Source organism: Tyto alba, unplaced genomic scaffold, assembly GCF_018691265.1.
Source record: "Tyto alba isolate M040663 unplaced genomic scaffold, T.alba_DEE_v4.0 Super-Scaffold_33, whole genome shotgun sequence".
In the NCBI taxonomy this organism is placed as follows: domain Eukaryota; kingdom Metazoa; phylum Chordata; class Aves; order Strigiformes; family Tytonidae; genus Tyto; species Tyto alba.
The window spans coordinates 6657846-6674783 of record NW_024881308.1 but is presented as its reverse complement, the minus strand read 5'-3'; the positions used below and the strand labels follow the sequence as shown (position 1 = coordinate 6674783).

Genomic DNA, 16938 nt, shown 5'->3' with positions numbered 1-16938 from the left:
TGCAATTGAAACCATTTGTGAACTTCCACGACGGCGCACAGAATGTCACCCATTGTCTGTGGTCTGCAGGGACGTCCCTTAGCGTGAGGTTCAGCCAGAGAAATAGCAAGAAAACTAAAAATGCTGCCTTCTTGCCGCTCAATAAGGTGCTGCAGTTCCCAGCCAGAGCAGTTCTCTCCTGGAGAGCCACTCTACCTCTTTATTGCGGTTGCATTGACCAGACGCACCAGGGATTGCCCTACGTGTGCGAAACCAGCTCGGACAAGCCGAAGCGCCCAGCGTGCAGGGTGCCAAGGCGGGACAGGGCGAGCAGGCCTTACTCTGGCCGGGTTTCTGCAGCCGGGGCGGGGGCGCCAGGCCCCGGGCCTCCCCGCAAAACCGCCGCCTCGGGGCGGGAGCGCCGCGCTGAGGGGAGGGGAGGGGAGGGGAGGCCCGCGCCCCCGGGGCGCCGGGCGGCCCTGCCGGGATGGCGGCGGCTGAGGGGGCGGCGGGGGCGCGAGCGGAGCCCCGCCTGTCGCCATGGCAACCGCGAGGCCGGCTGGCGCCCGCCGCCGCGGCCCAATGGGGAGGCGGGAGGGGGCGGCGTTGCACACCCACCCACCCACCCCCCCCCGGCGCCGGAAGGGGCGTGGCGGCGGCGCCGGAAGCGGGGCCGCAGCGCCGCAGGGTGTGTGTGTGTGTGTGAGTGTGTGCGTGCGTGCGTGCGCCGAGCGGCCGCCGCGCTCCCGCCGCCTCGCCTCGCCCGCCGCGATCCAGGCCGCGGTGCCGCCGCCCCCGACAGGTGAGGCCCCCGGGGCTCCCCCGGCCTCCTCCAGCGCCGGCCTTGGGCTGCTGCGGCCCCGCCGGCAGGGGAGGCCTCCCCACCCCCTTCCCTCTCCACCCCCGGCCTCCCGCTCCCCCCCGTCGGCGCGGCCTGGCTGCCCCCGGGAGGGTCCCCCCGCGGCGCGTACCGGGGGGGGGGGGGGGCGGCGGGCCCTGCCTCCTCCCCGCCCCGACTAACGGTGTGACCCTCCCTCGGCTGCCGCTGCGGAGCCCGGGCGGGCGGCGCCGCCTCCTCCCCGAGCGCCCAGCCCTGCCCCGCCCCGCCCCGGTGAGTCACTCGCTCCCCGGAGGGCGAGGCCGGCCGCGCACACCTGGGCCGAGCGGCCGGGGGAGGGAGCCTGGGCCCGGCCCTCCCCGCCCCGCCGCGGTCAGTGTAGGCCGCAGCCCTCCTCGTCCCCGCGGCTCCCCGAAGCGGGAGAAGGGCTGGGGCGGCCTCGCGAAACCGGGAGCTCGGCGCCCAGCCGCAGCGCTGGGCCCTGCCAGCGGGAGGGGGGAGGTGGCCGCTGCCGTTTGTGTGCCGGGTGGGATGAGCCTGCTCACGTAGGACCGAAGGTGATCACGGAAATGGCGTGAATGCTTTGGAAGGAAATGATTTTATTATTCTTTTTGATCGTTTGTGTCCGTTTGGGAATAGAGGTGCGTTTAGGGAGGATGCCAGAGGAAAAGAAGGTTGCTGCAACCCAGCCCCAGTCTACAAAAAGGCTGGGCAGTAACCCAAAGCTAACGGCCATAGGTTTTGTTTGAGGGATGTATAATCAGATATTAATTGGGATGATCAAATGTTAGTGGCATACAGTCCCTCTGTTAGCATATGGGAGCAAAACGCTAACAGGAGATCTAATGCAGAGATCACAATATAAATTGGTTGCTTTCAGCTCAATTCCTCATTGATAGCTAAAACACCTTTTCTGGTGGCAGGAAGACAAACTGCACCTCATGCAGCGACATAAAAGCTGAATCCCTACATAAAAATATCAGAGAGTTTGAGAACATTTATAAGGTTTTGTAGCTTCAGTGACTGTAGGAACATTTGCGTCTTTGTATGCTCACTGCTGCAGGGCACCTCAGAAATTTTAATACTTCTTTATGAAAATAAAAGCTTTTATTTTGAAATAATAATGAGACGTAAACTGATCTAGAAAAGAAACAAGTAAGAATGCTAGTGCTTTTTTCAGTCTTCATATTAAAGGACTGCAAAAATATAGCCTGTATAATATTTTGTTTATTAAATTGGTACCAATAAAGTGGTAGACTCATTGCACAGATGGGCCTAGTGCAGTTTTCTCAACCTCATTATGTCAGTACCGCATGTTCTGATCACTGCTATTTTGATGTTGAGCCTTTTTTTTTTTTTTTCCCCTAAGCATGCCTTTGCCAGTATGCAGCTTTTTGTGCTGCATGTGAATAAACTCAGATGAGGAGGAGTTAAGTAAATAATTATTTGAATAATGAGGTAAAAAGTTAGTATTCTAATCTGTCTGGTATCCTAATAAATCCCAGTAAGACTAGGCATTACAGTAGTGTGCCTTTTATATGGCTGCACTTTTTGCCCCACCCTGTAATATAAATACTCTCAGTTTATTATTAACAAAAGGGATTTACCTGTGATATGAATACATTAGTTTGGCACAAACTTTATGCCTGGGGGAAGATTTTTTGGGATAACTCACTATTTCCACCTGGATTCTACCCAAAACCAATTCTGCTAGTTGGAACAGAAAGGTGTTGCCATGTAAGTATATTGTACTTTGGAACTTCGTGCTTGTCTCCACCTGCAGCTGTCCTGTGTGAAGTGCCACAGGTATGTAGCAGTGCAGTCCTTTGCAGCCTGCAGTCCCTCATTTCAATGACATTAAGAAGAACCAGGCTACTGTCGCTAAATTTAAGTTGTCCATACAATATTAGTATTGGTTCTTGTCACAGAAATGTCATAATTGTCTATGGAGATTGAAAACAGTTGAATGTAATTTTATTCAAAAGTTGTATTGGTCAGTTTTAGGAAGCAGCAAGTAATGATGGCAGAAGATGGTCAAAGCAGGTTTAGGCATGGCTTTGATAGAATGTTAATTTTATCTGAACGTTTGCATAAAGATTTGAGCTGAAGGCCAGCGTGTACAGTTAGTTAATCAGTAGATGCAGAGGAGGCTGATGTTATGCGCTGCACAAGGTCAGCAAGAATATCACAACTGTGAAGTCATTTTCCTTTTTACCTCTTTATGTTTGTCATGTATTTTACTGAAGGAGTTGTTATACCCAAGCTCTTGACAGTTGTGGAAGATTTCACTGTTCAGATCTTAGCAAACACGTTCCTTTTCTGATCAGTTATTTACCAATACATGGTAGCCTTTGAGGGAACCAAAATAGAGAAGCAACTAATAAAATAAAATGCCTAGTACTGTGATAAATCAAGGAAGGTTCCTTGCACTTCGTTTAAAGAGCTGATTCCTTTCTTATAAAGAATATCTGTTGGGAGCGATGTCTACTTGACAGTGAATGCCGTCAACATCATGCAGATACTTGTATCAGCACGTGTGTACCTGAATTATGGAGAAGGATTTTCCATTTGGTTTAGAAATAGTATCTCCAAAGCTCTTACTCTATGTAATTACAGAACTGTAATTTAAAATACCACTTACCTCATGTGAATGTTTAATTTTTGAATGAATTGCCCATCCAGAAATGAAATAATGTATGTTCACATACTGTTGGAAGATCGAACTACAAGTTCTGTACCAGTCTGCTGCTTTTCCTGTTACAATTTGAATGGACTTACAGAGTTGGTGGCTGAGAAGTATGATTGCATCCCATTTCACCAAATCTGGTTTTACATTCATTTCTCGCATGAAACATGCAGGTCTCTTAACCTGCATCTCTGTCTGACTCATTAGGGACCGCAGTGTCAAGCCACTAATTGCACTGCTTTGCTTTCTCACCAATTTTTTTACAAAGTGGAAGTGTTTGTCTGATAGATTCTAATGCTTGCTATAAAGAGAAAAACAGTATACAAAAATCAATGACTTAATTAGCATCAGAAGAACAGGTCATCGAGAGCAGCAGACTTCAGGCCAACATAGGCTTATTAGTATTGTCTTGTCAGTTCAATATGTTATGTAAGCCATATACTTTTCAGTGTCAGTTTTCATTTGATTTCTACAGACTTTAAACACAGTTACTTCTGATCTGTTTTGGCTTTGTCCTAAACAGCTCATCAAGATTGGAAACAATAAAGGCTACGAAGCAGATGTAGTAACTGCTGAGCAGTAAGATGTAGTTCTCAAGCTCCTGCAGTCTTCTGAAGAACGTTATCTGTATGTTTCCTCAGGCTCCTGCAGTCTTCTGAAGAACGTTATCCGTATGTTTTACTCCTCAGCTGTAACTGAGACATAACCCTCCAGTTCTGTGTGTCCATCCACTCTTGAAAGATCTGTGTGTGTACTGACCAAAGATGCTGTTCCCAGGATGGTCGCACCATCCCCTTCTACTAAAAATAGCGAGGCAGATAGATTAATGCGTTTTACAGGTTCTGACCTTTGATGCTTTGTAATATGTTTCAGAGTCTCGTCTACACAGGCGTAAAGCTTTTCTGGGGGTGGGAAGCAAGCACATGTAACTTTTAGTACCTGTATACATGCTATTCTGCAATTGTAGGAGAGATTGGAAGAGTTTAAGCTGTATGGGAGATAGAGGAAAAAAATAACAACAAAAAAAATTGAGTGTGGGATTTAGGGTGATTCAAACTTCTGGTAGCTGGTACTATTAGCTGCAACTCCTGGTTAGTGGTTGGCATTCCTCACTGGCAATAGTGCCCAGCCACTTCTTTTGGGGGGGCTACTAAGTTGTGGTTTGATAGATTCTTAAGAATTTGAAATGTGTTAACGCATCTAACATGAGAATCTTCTGCTTAGAACGGGCAACTGTCAGGACTCCTCCATGGCTGTGATCTGCACGTCTCCGCTCCTTTTTCCATCTTCCCTCTTTCCCCCTTGCCGATATGGCATGGCTTCATTAGTGCTAGAATAGATCATTCCTGTCAGCCTCCTGTTCATCACCTTTGTGTGTTTTGCTCCTAGCTGCAGGTAACTTTTGTTAGATGGCTTCTGTTTGTGGCCTAGGAGTATTTTTAGCTGTAGGCTTTGCTTGTTTCAGACCGTGGCACACTGATCCATTGTTAGAGTGTGGCTTTCATCTCCTCTATGGGAGGGACCAGCTATAACTGATAGTTGCTTCTTTGCCTTTTCAAACATCACTCCTTTCCTTGTATCTTTTTTCCTTCTGGCAAACACTTCCCTCTTTTGGAGCTCAAGCCAGCATAGCTCTGCAAAGCTCTCCCCAAGCTTCTAACAAGGTAAGCAATGGAGAATCGAATAAGGATTTTAAGCACTCCTTTATGCAGCACCCTGTGAACAAAATAATGGTAGGCTTACTGTTGATTGCAGATATTTTAGTGTGGGCAGTAATTTTCTTACTGCATTTTAGTTTTGTTAAATTCATGTTATTGAATAATACTTTGTGTGTTTCATAGCAAACCTACTGGCAGTACAGATACTAAGATTAATTAAGTAACAACTCAGGCCCCTGTATACTGAATTTTTATGTCAAAACTAAGCCAGTGAAGTTCCTCAGAATTCCATCTTTGGTAATCAGTTTGAGTTACATTTAAGATGTGCATAAATTAGTTGCATTACTGATGAAAGTTGTTTGATGAGAAACAGCATTCTAATGCTTTGTGCTGGTATTTCGCCTGTATAACTGATATGTTTAACTGGTTTCTGGATCTCTCTTTATCCACTACATCTTTATGCCCTTGCAGTTCCCTCTGTGATTTCCTTCATGTGTCCTTATATGAACCCATTGACTACTGTGAACTGACTTGCATCTAAAGATAAATATGTCAGTGAGCTTGATAAAGCAAACTCTGCACCATCTCTGAACTAAACTATGTATTATTTGTAAATGGAATTCTGCACAGATGACTTGTCTACACATTAGACCACTATTGGCAAAGTGCAGATCAAAGATAAAATGGACCTTTCAATGGCAAAATGTAAACTCTGTTGGAGCTACTTGCCTCTGGACTTCAACATGCAGGCTTTTTCTACATAATAGTCACAATCCATAAGAAAAGATGATTGAAATAGAAATGCTTCTAGAAGCTATGCAGACTGTGAGGAAGCTAGAACTGCTCTGAAACTGTTTTGTTTAAATGTCCATTTATTTAAAGTTGGCTCTTGTAAGATAAAAAGCATTCCTCAGGTGTACTTTACACATGCTCATATTTTAGTGAGTAGGTAGAGAAATGCCACTTTCAAATTACTTCCTGCATTAATTTACACTATGTGTAACTTTGCTGCTGAGTTGAGGGAATGGTTTACAAGGTTTGATAGTGGGATGGGTTCTCTCAGTGGTAAACAGCCTGATTTCCTTAGGCTAGTTATGTGTCAGTACTAAGATATGCTTCAGAGTAGGGAGAGAAAATTCACATCACAAACTCCACTTACCCCTTTCCATCCTCAGGATCTAGTCTTTTGATAAGTCTGCAGAAGCCAGTGACAGTATAGCATATCCTCATGGTAAAAGCCTCTTGGGCAGAACAGGGCCAAATTAATCATGCTTTACAAGAACTTGTCACACTGCTGCCCACAGTCAGTCTGTCTTGCTCAGGGCTTTAGTCTGAAGTTTTTGTCACCTTTGATAGGTGCCAGAGTCCACCCCTTTAAACACAGTATTTGAAATGGAACTGAACCGCAGCCCAACTTTACTTACAAGTCTCCAAGAGGTCTCTTTCCAGGAGGCTGGTTGTAGCATTATATATCCTTACCGAGTGCCTTACATGGATGGATGCGTTAGGCTGGGTCTACAAAGGATCAAACACAAGCAGGAGTGAGTGTGACTTTCACATGTATAGCAGGTAGGACATTTAGGTGCCAGTTTTACTCCAAGACCTTTCATATGAAATAATGATGTTTGACTTGGTATCTTGGGTGATTGGGTTTTTTTTTTTTTTGCTGAAGCAGAGTATCTTCATCTGAAGGGATTGAATACACTCATCCCAAAATAATTTTGTTATTAGGACTCTGTCCTTGGCAGTAGGGAACTCTGAAACAGCTCACTCAGATGATGGGAATTTGGGTCTGCATCTCATTGTCCTAGTTGAGGATTTAGTATAGGGGCCTGGTTTGCCTGTATAATAGTGTGCTGGGTGATACTTGGATTAAAATACAAACTGAGCAATGTGTGTGAGATATTCTTCATCAGGAGCCTGTCAGACTGGGATCTTCAAAGGAGACTGTCAGGGAAAAGGCCACAGCAATTGCTTTCAGCCTGTTGGCTCTTTCTAAGAGGGCTGCAGATGCTTGTCTAAGGAGCAGAAGCCTATGAAAAACAATTGTAAACTGAACTGTTGTCTTTTTCTTGCAGAAGTTGTTTTTAGGCTGTTAGGTCTCAGCCTGAAAACTTCTTATCTGAACAGTGAGAGTCCTGATTGGGACTTAGGGAGTAGGAGAGGAACATTATTGCTCAGTGCTGACAAGAATAACAGTTCTGGGTCTGTCTGAAAGTAAACCTATGCACCTGGAGAATTTTTACAGATTAATTTGGGGCAACTTAGAGTTTGTGAGTTATTGAGGTCCACTTACCTCGATAGAGGCAAAGAAACTTGTTTAAGTTCTCTTGTGAACCTGGCCCTAGGTGGTTAAGTACAAGGTTGGTAGCCCAATGGCTGAGTTAACTCTATGTTAGCATTGTCTTGTAGAAGTAAGCAACGCTCAAGCTGCCTCACTGACATGTTCCTTACTGACTTAATTTTTCAATTCTTAAGCTCTTCAAGGGCTTTGCGGTCATGTGATGTGTTATTCTTGGCTTCAGTTGCTAAACTGCATTATCAGAAATGATAAAAAAGTTGTTTCCATATAGGCAATTGGTTTTGCAGTTGTTACCATCATGTGAGCCATGGCCCTTTGAGATTTGTGAATGTCAATGCTTTTTAAAAGTTTTTGAGTCTGCAGCTATCCTAGCTGTGTAGAATTGTCCATTATATGTATGTTGATGCATGTATTTTAAAAAAACAGTTTTCTGGCAAAACAATATAAATGTACTTTCCATAGTTGCCAATAACTACAGTTTTACTGCTTATGATTTATTTAAACCCACAGAAACATCTGTAGTGCACAAGCAGTCTTCACTGTCAGGAGGAGCTGTCCAGTGCTTCAAAGCTCCTAAGTAGTTGCTGTTGTATAATAGTGAGGGGGAAAACAAACAAACAAACAAAAAAAAAAAAAAAAAAAAAAGAAGAAATCAACCAAAACTGATGGTTTGTCATTTAGAACATGCAGTGTCTCCCAGGCTGAGCTGTGGCCACTATAGGAAAGGGGAGAGATTTACATGGGCAACATAATGCCAATATGAATTTAGCTGCATTTTGGAGAATGATGCTTACATATCTTAAGGATTGTGATTAGTCTTATATACATAGAAATTATACATATTTGGCAAAAGGTCAACGAATTTTAAAAAATAAACCCTTTGTATTACTTTGTTAGAGTTGACAGAGTCCCACTTACAGTGTCTGAGTTCTGCTTCACCCTTCAGCATTAAGTTCCACAGTGCAGACAATCAAGAGACATTTTTCTCTATTTTTATTCCCCACTAATTACAGGAGAGCCATGGATAAAAGTGAGTTGGTACAGAAAGCCAAACTGGCTGAGCAGGCTGAGCGTTACGATGACATGGCTGCTGCTATGAAAGCTGTCACTGAGCAAGGACATGAACTGTCCAATGAAGAAAGGAATCTACTCTCAGTTGCCTACAAGAATGTGGTTGGTGCCCGTCGCTCATCCTGGCGTGTAATTTCCAGCATTGAACAGAAAACAGAGAGGAATGAGAAGAAACAGCAGATGGGAAGAGAATATCGTGAGAAAATTGAGGCTGAATTGCAGGATATCTGCAATGATGTTCTGGTAATAATCCAACAGCAAAAATAACAGTAGTTAGTACTGCAGCATTCTTCAGAGAGGCTTGAGGAATCTTACTAGCGATGTAGACACTGCAGCACCTTAGCAGGAGAATAATTTTGTATAGCCACGTACTTGGGTCCAATTCTAGCTCGTAAGTCATCTAGTTTGTTAGGGCATTTGTTACAAAAGAGCATTTATTTGTGTTCAAAAAAAGCAGACAAGGCAATGTTGAAGACCCCTAGCTGCTGGTTAGGGGTCACCATGAAAACAAATTTAGATCTAGGGCACTGGCACGAGTCCTGCTAAAAAAGACCTTCTATTTAAATTCTTCCCTTAGTGAGTGCTGATGTCCTGAGGCTTGTTTAATACTTTTTTTGGATGGAGAAGGTATGTACTTCCCCCAAATTGGTTTTGCTATTTCACTTAGATGAGAGGGATTCTTTTTATTGCTGTTCAGTTTGCTAAAGGTCTGTCAGGAGCAGTTGCTGTCAGTACTGTCAGGCTTTGCATCTCTTTCTGAACGCACATGTGCTGACTGTGCCACTGTTCAGTTTATCAGCTGGAGTTGCGGGTAGAATCAGTTTGTTGTGGATAACTTCACTGCTCTGTAGAATTCAAGTTTGTGGCAGCAAAAGTGACCAGCCTTGTGCTACTGGCAAGCTGCTGTTTTTCATTAGTTTGGTTATGGACATAGCTTTGCATCAGTGTATTTCAAGGAAATTCTTTGCAGTCTTAAGCCTCGATAGCCTTTAGATTCTGCAGAAGTGAATTGTGGATAGCCTCAACACAGCAAGTTTTCTGCTTTCCAGGGATTAGGATACAAGTAGTTTTATCTTTTTTTCTGAGTTTAGACAACAGTGGGCAGAACGATTAACACATGAGCATGCAGAAGTCATTGTTAATGTTTTAGCAGCTCGTGCTTACCACTGTAACGAAGGCTCTGTTTCATATGTTATTTTTATGACTTGTTAAAAAAGAAGTGATGTTTGCTTTCTCAGGAACTCCTGGATAAATACCTTATTGTCAATGCCACACAGCCAGAAAGCAAGGTCTTCTATTTGAAAATGAAAGGCGATTACTACAGATACCTCTCAGAGGTGGCATCTGGGGACAATAAACAAAGTAAGTAGAGATGAAATCTCTCATTCTGCTGGGGCCTGAACAGAATAAAGTGTAAGAAATACTTGTGTTCTTTTTTCCTAACATGTAGTATTCATTTCTTTTCCACTACTGCTCTGTAGTATGGAAGACGGGTGCAGTGCAAGTCACTTTTAGAGAAAAACTTCACTGAAATTAATAGAAGTGATTGACAGACATTCATCAAACCAATCAAATTCTGCTTGCAGCCCCTGACCTCGGTGACTGATTCTTAAGCATATTTGGCAGTGTAAAATCCTTTTCCTGGAGAAGTGTGTTTTTTTTTCTCACAAATAATGCTTTGTTCCTATCATCTCTCATTTAAACTGTGGATTTAGCTCACAAGTCTTCACTGTTTGCAAGCTTTCTGCATGCAAATATGGAGTATTAGGTTACTGGGTCCTAAGCCAATTAATCCTGAAACATTGCAGTAATGCTGAACTGTGCCTGAATTCCTAGTGAGTGCCTGATGTAGTCCAGGTCTTGCAAACTTCATTTCATGTCATTCTGGAGCTTATTGTTACCCATTAGCTGGGAAGAGACTGTTGTCTTTTCTCTGAAACCCCAAACTGAGTTGTAAAATTCATGATCTACATGCTAAATGTTTCCTTCAGTTTAAATAGGTAGTTTAGATACCTCTTCTTCCCCACCTGGTCTTGTCTGGATTTATTATTGAGAACTACTACTTCTTCAGCTAGGCTGGAAGTGAGTGTTTAATCACAATACATTTTGACTGCAGTAGAACTTGTGTGTGTTCAGATTGGTTGGAATTTATTGTGAATAAATTTCATTTAAAGTCTCTATTAAAATGTTGAACTTTATTTCTGTGTCTCAAAACTTTATCTGAACAAATATTTCTGCCTGAATAGATCAGTTACTGGTAGGCTTTTACATCTAAAAACATTGAAAGAAGCATCTGTGCATATGTAATTGTATGAATTTCTGGTGGCACAGTAGTCTAGACCAAGAATATAATAGCTTCCCCCGTGAAGTAGTGATGTACTGTGCATTAATATGATTGTAATTACTTCTTGCAGCAACAGTAGCAAACTCTCAGCAAGCTTACCAGGAGGCATTTGAAATTAGCAAGAAAGAGATGCAGCCAACACACCCCATTCGACTTGGTTTGGCTCTAAATTTCTCTGTCTTCTACTACGAGATACTAAATTCTCCTGAAAAAGCCTGTAATCTGGCAAAGACGGTAAGCAGGCACTTCATACTACCAATTTTTGTGGAGGCTAAGGAGATAATTACATGGTTGCTGTAGCACTTCATAGACAATTATGCTTATTCATATCAAGTTCCTTAAAAATGCTGTCATCTTTAAACTATTTTCATTATAGTATATTTTCAGGTAAGTTAGCTAGACTAGCTTAGCCTTAAGAAAAGCTAATTTGCTAATGTAGTTGATCCTGTGAAAGGGGAGACAAAGTGCCTCCTCTTACATCCATGTAATTCTCTTAGAATGTGCTTGTGTCAGATTTGAAAACACTTTGATTAATTAGCTCTTCGCAAGTGAATTATTTATTTAAATTTGAACACTTAGCAAATACATGAAGTGTCATCTTTGTGGCTGCAGTCATAGCCCTAAATGTCCTTGTGTATCTGTGTGCATGTATCTCTTTCTCCAGAGACCAAAAAGAGCTTGTGCGATGGGTTGTGCCAAACAAATAGTCATTTTTGTCTTGGCCTTCTCCTTAAAATAGGATTAGAGCCTTCTAAACGGAGCTTTTGCATCTGTGAAAATTGTCTGGTAGTAACTTGGGTAATACGACATTAGGTGAATCTTTGTGTTCTTAATATGCACTTCAGTAATACAACAGGTGATGTTTTGCTGTATAAAATGCTGCTGCCGTTCCTGCTTTTTTAGTTAATATACTTACATCTGTTTGAAACCTGAATGAAGAAATAGCACTTACTCATGGCTCTCGGGCTTGCAGCTGTTACACTGCAGGTCTGTTACGGGCTTTCATGTGTAACAGATCAATGGGAAGAATGGCTTAATTGATCTTTAAGAATCATATCTGATTTCCTATGCGGTCTTGAATAGAAATCCAAGGCCTTCCATCCCACCGTCAAAAACCCCTTCTTCCATTTTCTTGCCTACTTACTCATGTACATATATATATATGTATCACCTTAATGGTACCTTTGTCTCTTACTGACGATTTAGACCAGCAAGGCCTTCATTTTTAGTGGAAGCATTGCTTTTAAGTGGTGTTCTTAAACCCAGCTTCAAGCTGTGTGAATCATTCTTCAGTATGACAGAGTGCGCTTGCCTCTTCAGTACTTGGAATTGGCATGGTAGTAAAGTTGTTTTGGGCTTTAATCTGGACGCCCCCCTCCCCCCCCACGAAGACTTCTGTTTTCCCACTGATTGTCTAATAATCTGGTGCTTCCTTCGGTTTACATTTCTTCTCTTGGTGGAAAAGAAAAATACTGGAAGCTGTTATCACAGAATTTGAATAGTAATGTGGCAAATTTGTAAGCTCTGTGTAAGCAGAAGTGCATTCAGAGAGCAGTGTGAAAGTGCTTTGTCTTGCATAATTTTAGGCATTTGATGAGGCGATAGCAGAGCTGGACACGCTGAATGAAGAGTCTTACAAAGACAGCACTCTGATCATGCAGCTGCTTAGGGACAACCTCACTGTGAGTATCACGGGGCAAACTGCTGCACTATGGCTGTTACTTCTTTAGGCTGCTGGACTCTCTGAAGTGGCACTTGACATCTGAAGACTTACATAGTTCTGTGCCATTAACAGCCTCCTCTGAGGCATTAACTGCGTGTCTTAACTTTTTATAACCAGACCAGTAAGACTTGCTTGTTTAAACCAGAAATCACTTGTTAAGTATTGTAACAAACTTAGCTTTTTTTGTAACACAAAGCGGAGTTTGTCTGTTCTCAACAGCCAGCTTTACGTTTACCTTGCAGACTTGTGCTGGCTTTTTACTTGTTCTCCTCATTTTCTAGTTTGTTATTCCTTAGCTTTCAGTTCTGTATTGCTCTTAGCTGAGAAGGTTGCACAGCTACTGCTAATTATGCTGTCTTCCCTTGCCTGCCAATTGTAATTAACTGCATGCTTTCAGCATAAACATGTGTTTGTATTTTTCTTACAGCTATGGACGTCGGAAAACCAGGGAGATGAAGGGGATGCTGGGGAGGGAGAGAACTAATGGCTGTCACGCTTCACTATATGTTCAATGTCACCCTGTATCCTACACATATATCCCTTTGTGCGACAAGCAAAAAGAATAGTACATCGACTTTCACAACCTCAACGTAGCAAAAACTGTCTGTGGGGTAAAAACGGTTGGTTGGTGTTTTGTGTACTTAAAGCGGAGGTCGGTTATTATAATGGCATTCCGAACTTTCCTATTATGACCATTTACAGTTATGATTACCGTGTTTATATTTTTAACTTAACACTGTGATTATGGGTTTTGTGATTGCAATTGACTTTACAAAACTCTTATTGGTAGAAAAGTAGACATCAATTATGTAACTCTGGCGAGCTTAATTTGGCACCAAAATAGTCGAAGTACAATTCTGTTGTAAAGTTGTACAGAAAGTTATAGAGATTCTATTGTGACACTGGGGCATGGAAGGAAAACAATCCGATGTATGGCATTCCAGTTAGTAACAGTGCTACAAATTAGTTTAACAGGCACACTCTGTAGACATTTGTAACCAAGTCTGAGGCACCGCTTTCAGTCAAAAGCTCACTTTGTCAATTCTGTCTTTCTGGGGATGGGGTTTGTTTTGGGGAGGAGGGTAATGGGGGAGTTAGCTTGATTTCCAAACTCTTTACACTGGCAGATAACTGGGATTTGACTTTTAAAAGTGCTTTCATGCTCATATGACATGCATGACTAAGCCCCTTCCCACAGCAATAACTTAATTATACTTTAGATATTCTTCAGTAGTGAGAATTCTTGGTTCACTACCATGGACTTGCAATAGGAGAAGATTCAATTTTTTGAATGGCCTTATTAGTTTGGATGATACCATGAAGTGATCTCCCACTTTTGCATTACTTTACTCTTAGGTGAATCGAAATCTCCATGGTATTCCCATTTTGAATTTATCCTGAAAACTTCTTAAGTAATCCACTGAGCCATCTTTAAGTTTACTTTCTAGAAATTTTTCTCCCATAGGACTCTGTTCATCCTTGACCCTCTCACCTGTTTAAATTCCATTAAAGCGATCTTGGACTCCCACATACGCATCATCCCCTCTTTGATGATGGGTGATGTCAGGATGGTGGGTCAGACCTGACCCTGCTCAAGGACAGGTAGGTTTCTTGGATGTTTGAGAGCTGCCAGTGCTGCTGCAGCCTTCAGCTCATCTGCCGTTTTTTGGTAGCACTGGGATATGGCTCAGATATTCAGGATTTCCCATTTATTGTACTGGAATGCAGACCTACACATTTGTAACGCTTGTAACTTGTAATATTTGAGCTCCAAACGTCCTCACCTAGTTATGTTTCAAACATGTCCCATTAAATAAAACCTAGTAAGAGTTGCGTGAATAATGCAGTGGAAAAGATTAGGAATAGTCACCTATCAGTCTCGCGGTATCATCCCCCTACCTTCACATTCCACTTAGGTATAGGATCCATCTGTTTGTCTGTCCATCTGTCTGCTGAAGAGAATTTCATGCACTGATTTTAAAACTCCCTTCTACTAGCTGAACAAATTGTGCAGTTAATACTTGGCGCTTGATAAATGCAGTAGTGAATGTGGAACCGAGCCTGTCTGTATATCTGGTAGCTCTTTTCGCTTTGTTTTTACTGACCAGTATTCTGCCTAAAGTTTGCTTCTGTGACGGTTATATTGCCTAGCACACACGTGGTTGTGAGAATAGTATAGCAAAAAGAAATACCTGGTTATTGATGTACTAGATTTGTGTATGTCTTTTAAACAGTTCTAGTTTCACCTTACACAAAATAATCAGGAAAGTGTAAAAGAATTCAAAAGTGAATAATAAAAAAAAATTTTATCAGTTGTTTGTGTCTGTTATCTTCGCCATACTAGTGGCAAAAAACCTGTGATAGTAAAATCAACGCTTACTTTTATTAAATGCTCAGATCCTGGATTGTGTGAGTTGGTTCCTGGTTTCCAAATACTTAATTACTCATTCCTTCGCGGAGAGACTTCCCCACACACCCTCCCAGATTTGTAGTAGAAAACACCGGTTCTCTTTATTTTTGGAGGTCATACTTACCATATATTGTCATCGCAGGACTTAAGTACGTATTTATAGTTGCATTTCTTTTAACTTGCCATGAGTCATTGCATATTGTATGGTTGAACACACCATGTAGGAGAGAATTCCGTTGGTTCCATTTAAAGCTTTTTCCCTAGGCAGTCCTTTAAATGCAGGGTCAGTTCTTCAGCTGGCCTGCTAGCCAGGGCCTGCTTGCCCGCCCAGCTGCACTGGTGACCTGTAACCTGTGTGTCCTCCCGTGAGCTCTGCCCTGCCCAGCTGGTGCTGTGCAAAAGCACTGCTGGGAGTGTGAAGGCCCGTTTAGGTGCAGGGGGAGGTGTCCTGGAACCCCGGGATGGATAGTGGGAGCCAGGCTCGTTGCCGGCCAGTGTACAAGCACTGGGGAGGTTGGCAGGGGCCAAAGTGACCGTCCCTCCTGCTCTGGGAGCCGCTCGCTCCCGCTGGGAGGTGATACACACGTCTGCTCTGTGGATAATGTCGCTCGGCTTCACGTGATTGACCCCTACAAAGGCGAGAGGCCAAAATCTAATGAGCTGCTGATCAAGCACTGGCCTGTCCTGTGCCACGGCTTTAAATGGTGGTCCCTCTGCTTAAGTCTGTAATTATTCCTACTTTGTAATTGTTTTCAGCCTTTATGGATGTACTTGCTCCTAAATGGTTTTATAGTGTACACTATCTCCCAATCTGACTCATGCTGATGATATTGTCAGTTCTGAGAAGAAAAGATCCTGGGTCCTGCTAGCTGCTTCTGATCATAGAGCAGTTGTCCTGCCCCAGTTCTTTCACATAACATCTCCCATCCTTGCTTTCTCTTCTGGAGGAAATTATGAGCCTAGAAGACTGGTCTGCAGCAGTAATGAACTGGGAATATCTTAATTTTTCAAGTAATTCTATCATTTTGGGAAAGGGCACTTTTCCAGCCCTAGTAAGAGTCCAGGCATACCCTGCACCTTTAACTGATCTAACTGGTGCTGCTGCGGTTTCTTGTTCCTGGCACTGATGCTCAGCTGCCCTCCGGGTGAGGCACCCAGGGGAAACCACCAGCCAGCTTTTGGGAAGGTATGGCTTCTCCCGATCTGCACTGCAGTCGCCCCTTCCGAGCGCACGGGCTGGGGTGGAGCTGAGCACCCACCCTTGGACTAGTTCTGCTGTAACGAGTGGGACCGTGGTGCTGCGTGGTGTGTGCTGCCTGGAGCAGGCTGGTGTGGCCCCTGAGCAGCATTCATGGACTCCATGGCAGCACAGGAACCGCCTTTTTTCATGAAATCCAGCAGACCTGGTCAGCTGAAGTCAACATGAGATGTTTGTGCTGCTGCTCCAGCTTCCCTGCTTGGAAGTGCAGAAGCAGAGGGTGTGTGGCCAAGGAGCGAGTCGGGCTGAGATGTGGAGGTGCTGGTGGCTCGGGCCCAGCGCAGCCCCGCAACCACCGCGCTGCCGGTGGGACTGCCCTGCCCGCTGCCCTGGGCTCCTCCGCTCCTTCATCCACTGCTCCAGCTGCACAGCAAATCCTTAAAACGACAAATCATCACCCTTCATACGCATCCCATTATGCCCAGCACAGCTGGGACGTGATCTCGGTGGCTGAAGGTGACCTTACAACACTTGCGTGTCACCCAGGCATGAGGTGATGGCAGAGGCCAGGCTCTGCCCCCCCCCTGCTCTCTGCTGGGCTTGCTGTGGAGTTTGCACCAGCGCCTACTGGGGGGTTGTACCGAGATGTGTACATCTTACCGGCTCCTGCCTGAATTTCTTCACTTCAGGGAGTTTACCCACCAGAGCCTGCCGGTGATTTCCTAAAAA

The 16938-nt window shown here is 43.8% G+C and overlaps 1 protein-coding gene across 3 annotated transcripts; it reads left to right on the top strand.

The window, feature by feature from the left end:
* The first annotated feature begins 621 nt into the window (after positions 1–621).
* Positions 622–14913, top strand: YWHAB (tyrosine 3-monooxygenase/tryptophan 5-monooxygenase activation protein beta). Of its 3 annotated transcripts, XM_042800889.1 has the most exons (8): positions 622–781; positions 4027–4174; positions 4728–5167; positions 8477–8777; positions 9773–9896; positions 10949–11112; positions 12465–12560; positions 13029–14913. In XM_042800889.1, exons 4-8 carry the CDS (start codon positions 8484–8486, stop codon positions 13083–13085), a joined length of 735 nt encoding a protein of 244 aa, XP_042656823.1. In that variant the 5' UTR covers positions 622–781; positions 4027–4174; positions 4728–5167; positions 8477–8483; the 3' UTR covers positions 13086–14913. The 3 variants fall into 3 exon arrangements, with proteins under 3 accessions (XP_042656823.1, XP_042656822.1, XP_042656821.1); XM_042800888.1 differs by having other exon boundaries at positions 4027–5167; XM_042800887.1 differs by lacking the exons at positions 4027–4174; positions 4728–5167 and having other exon boundaries at positions 623–781.
* Positions 14914–16938: the final 2025 nt, after the last annotated feature.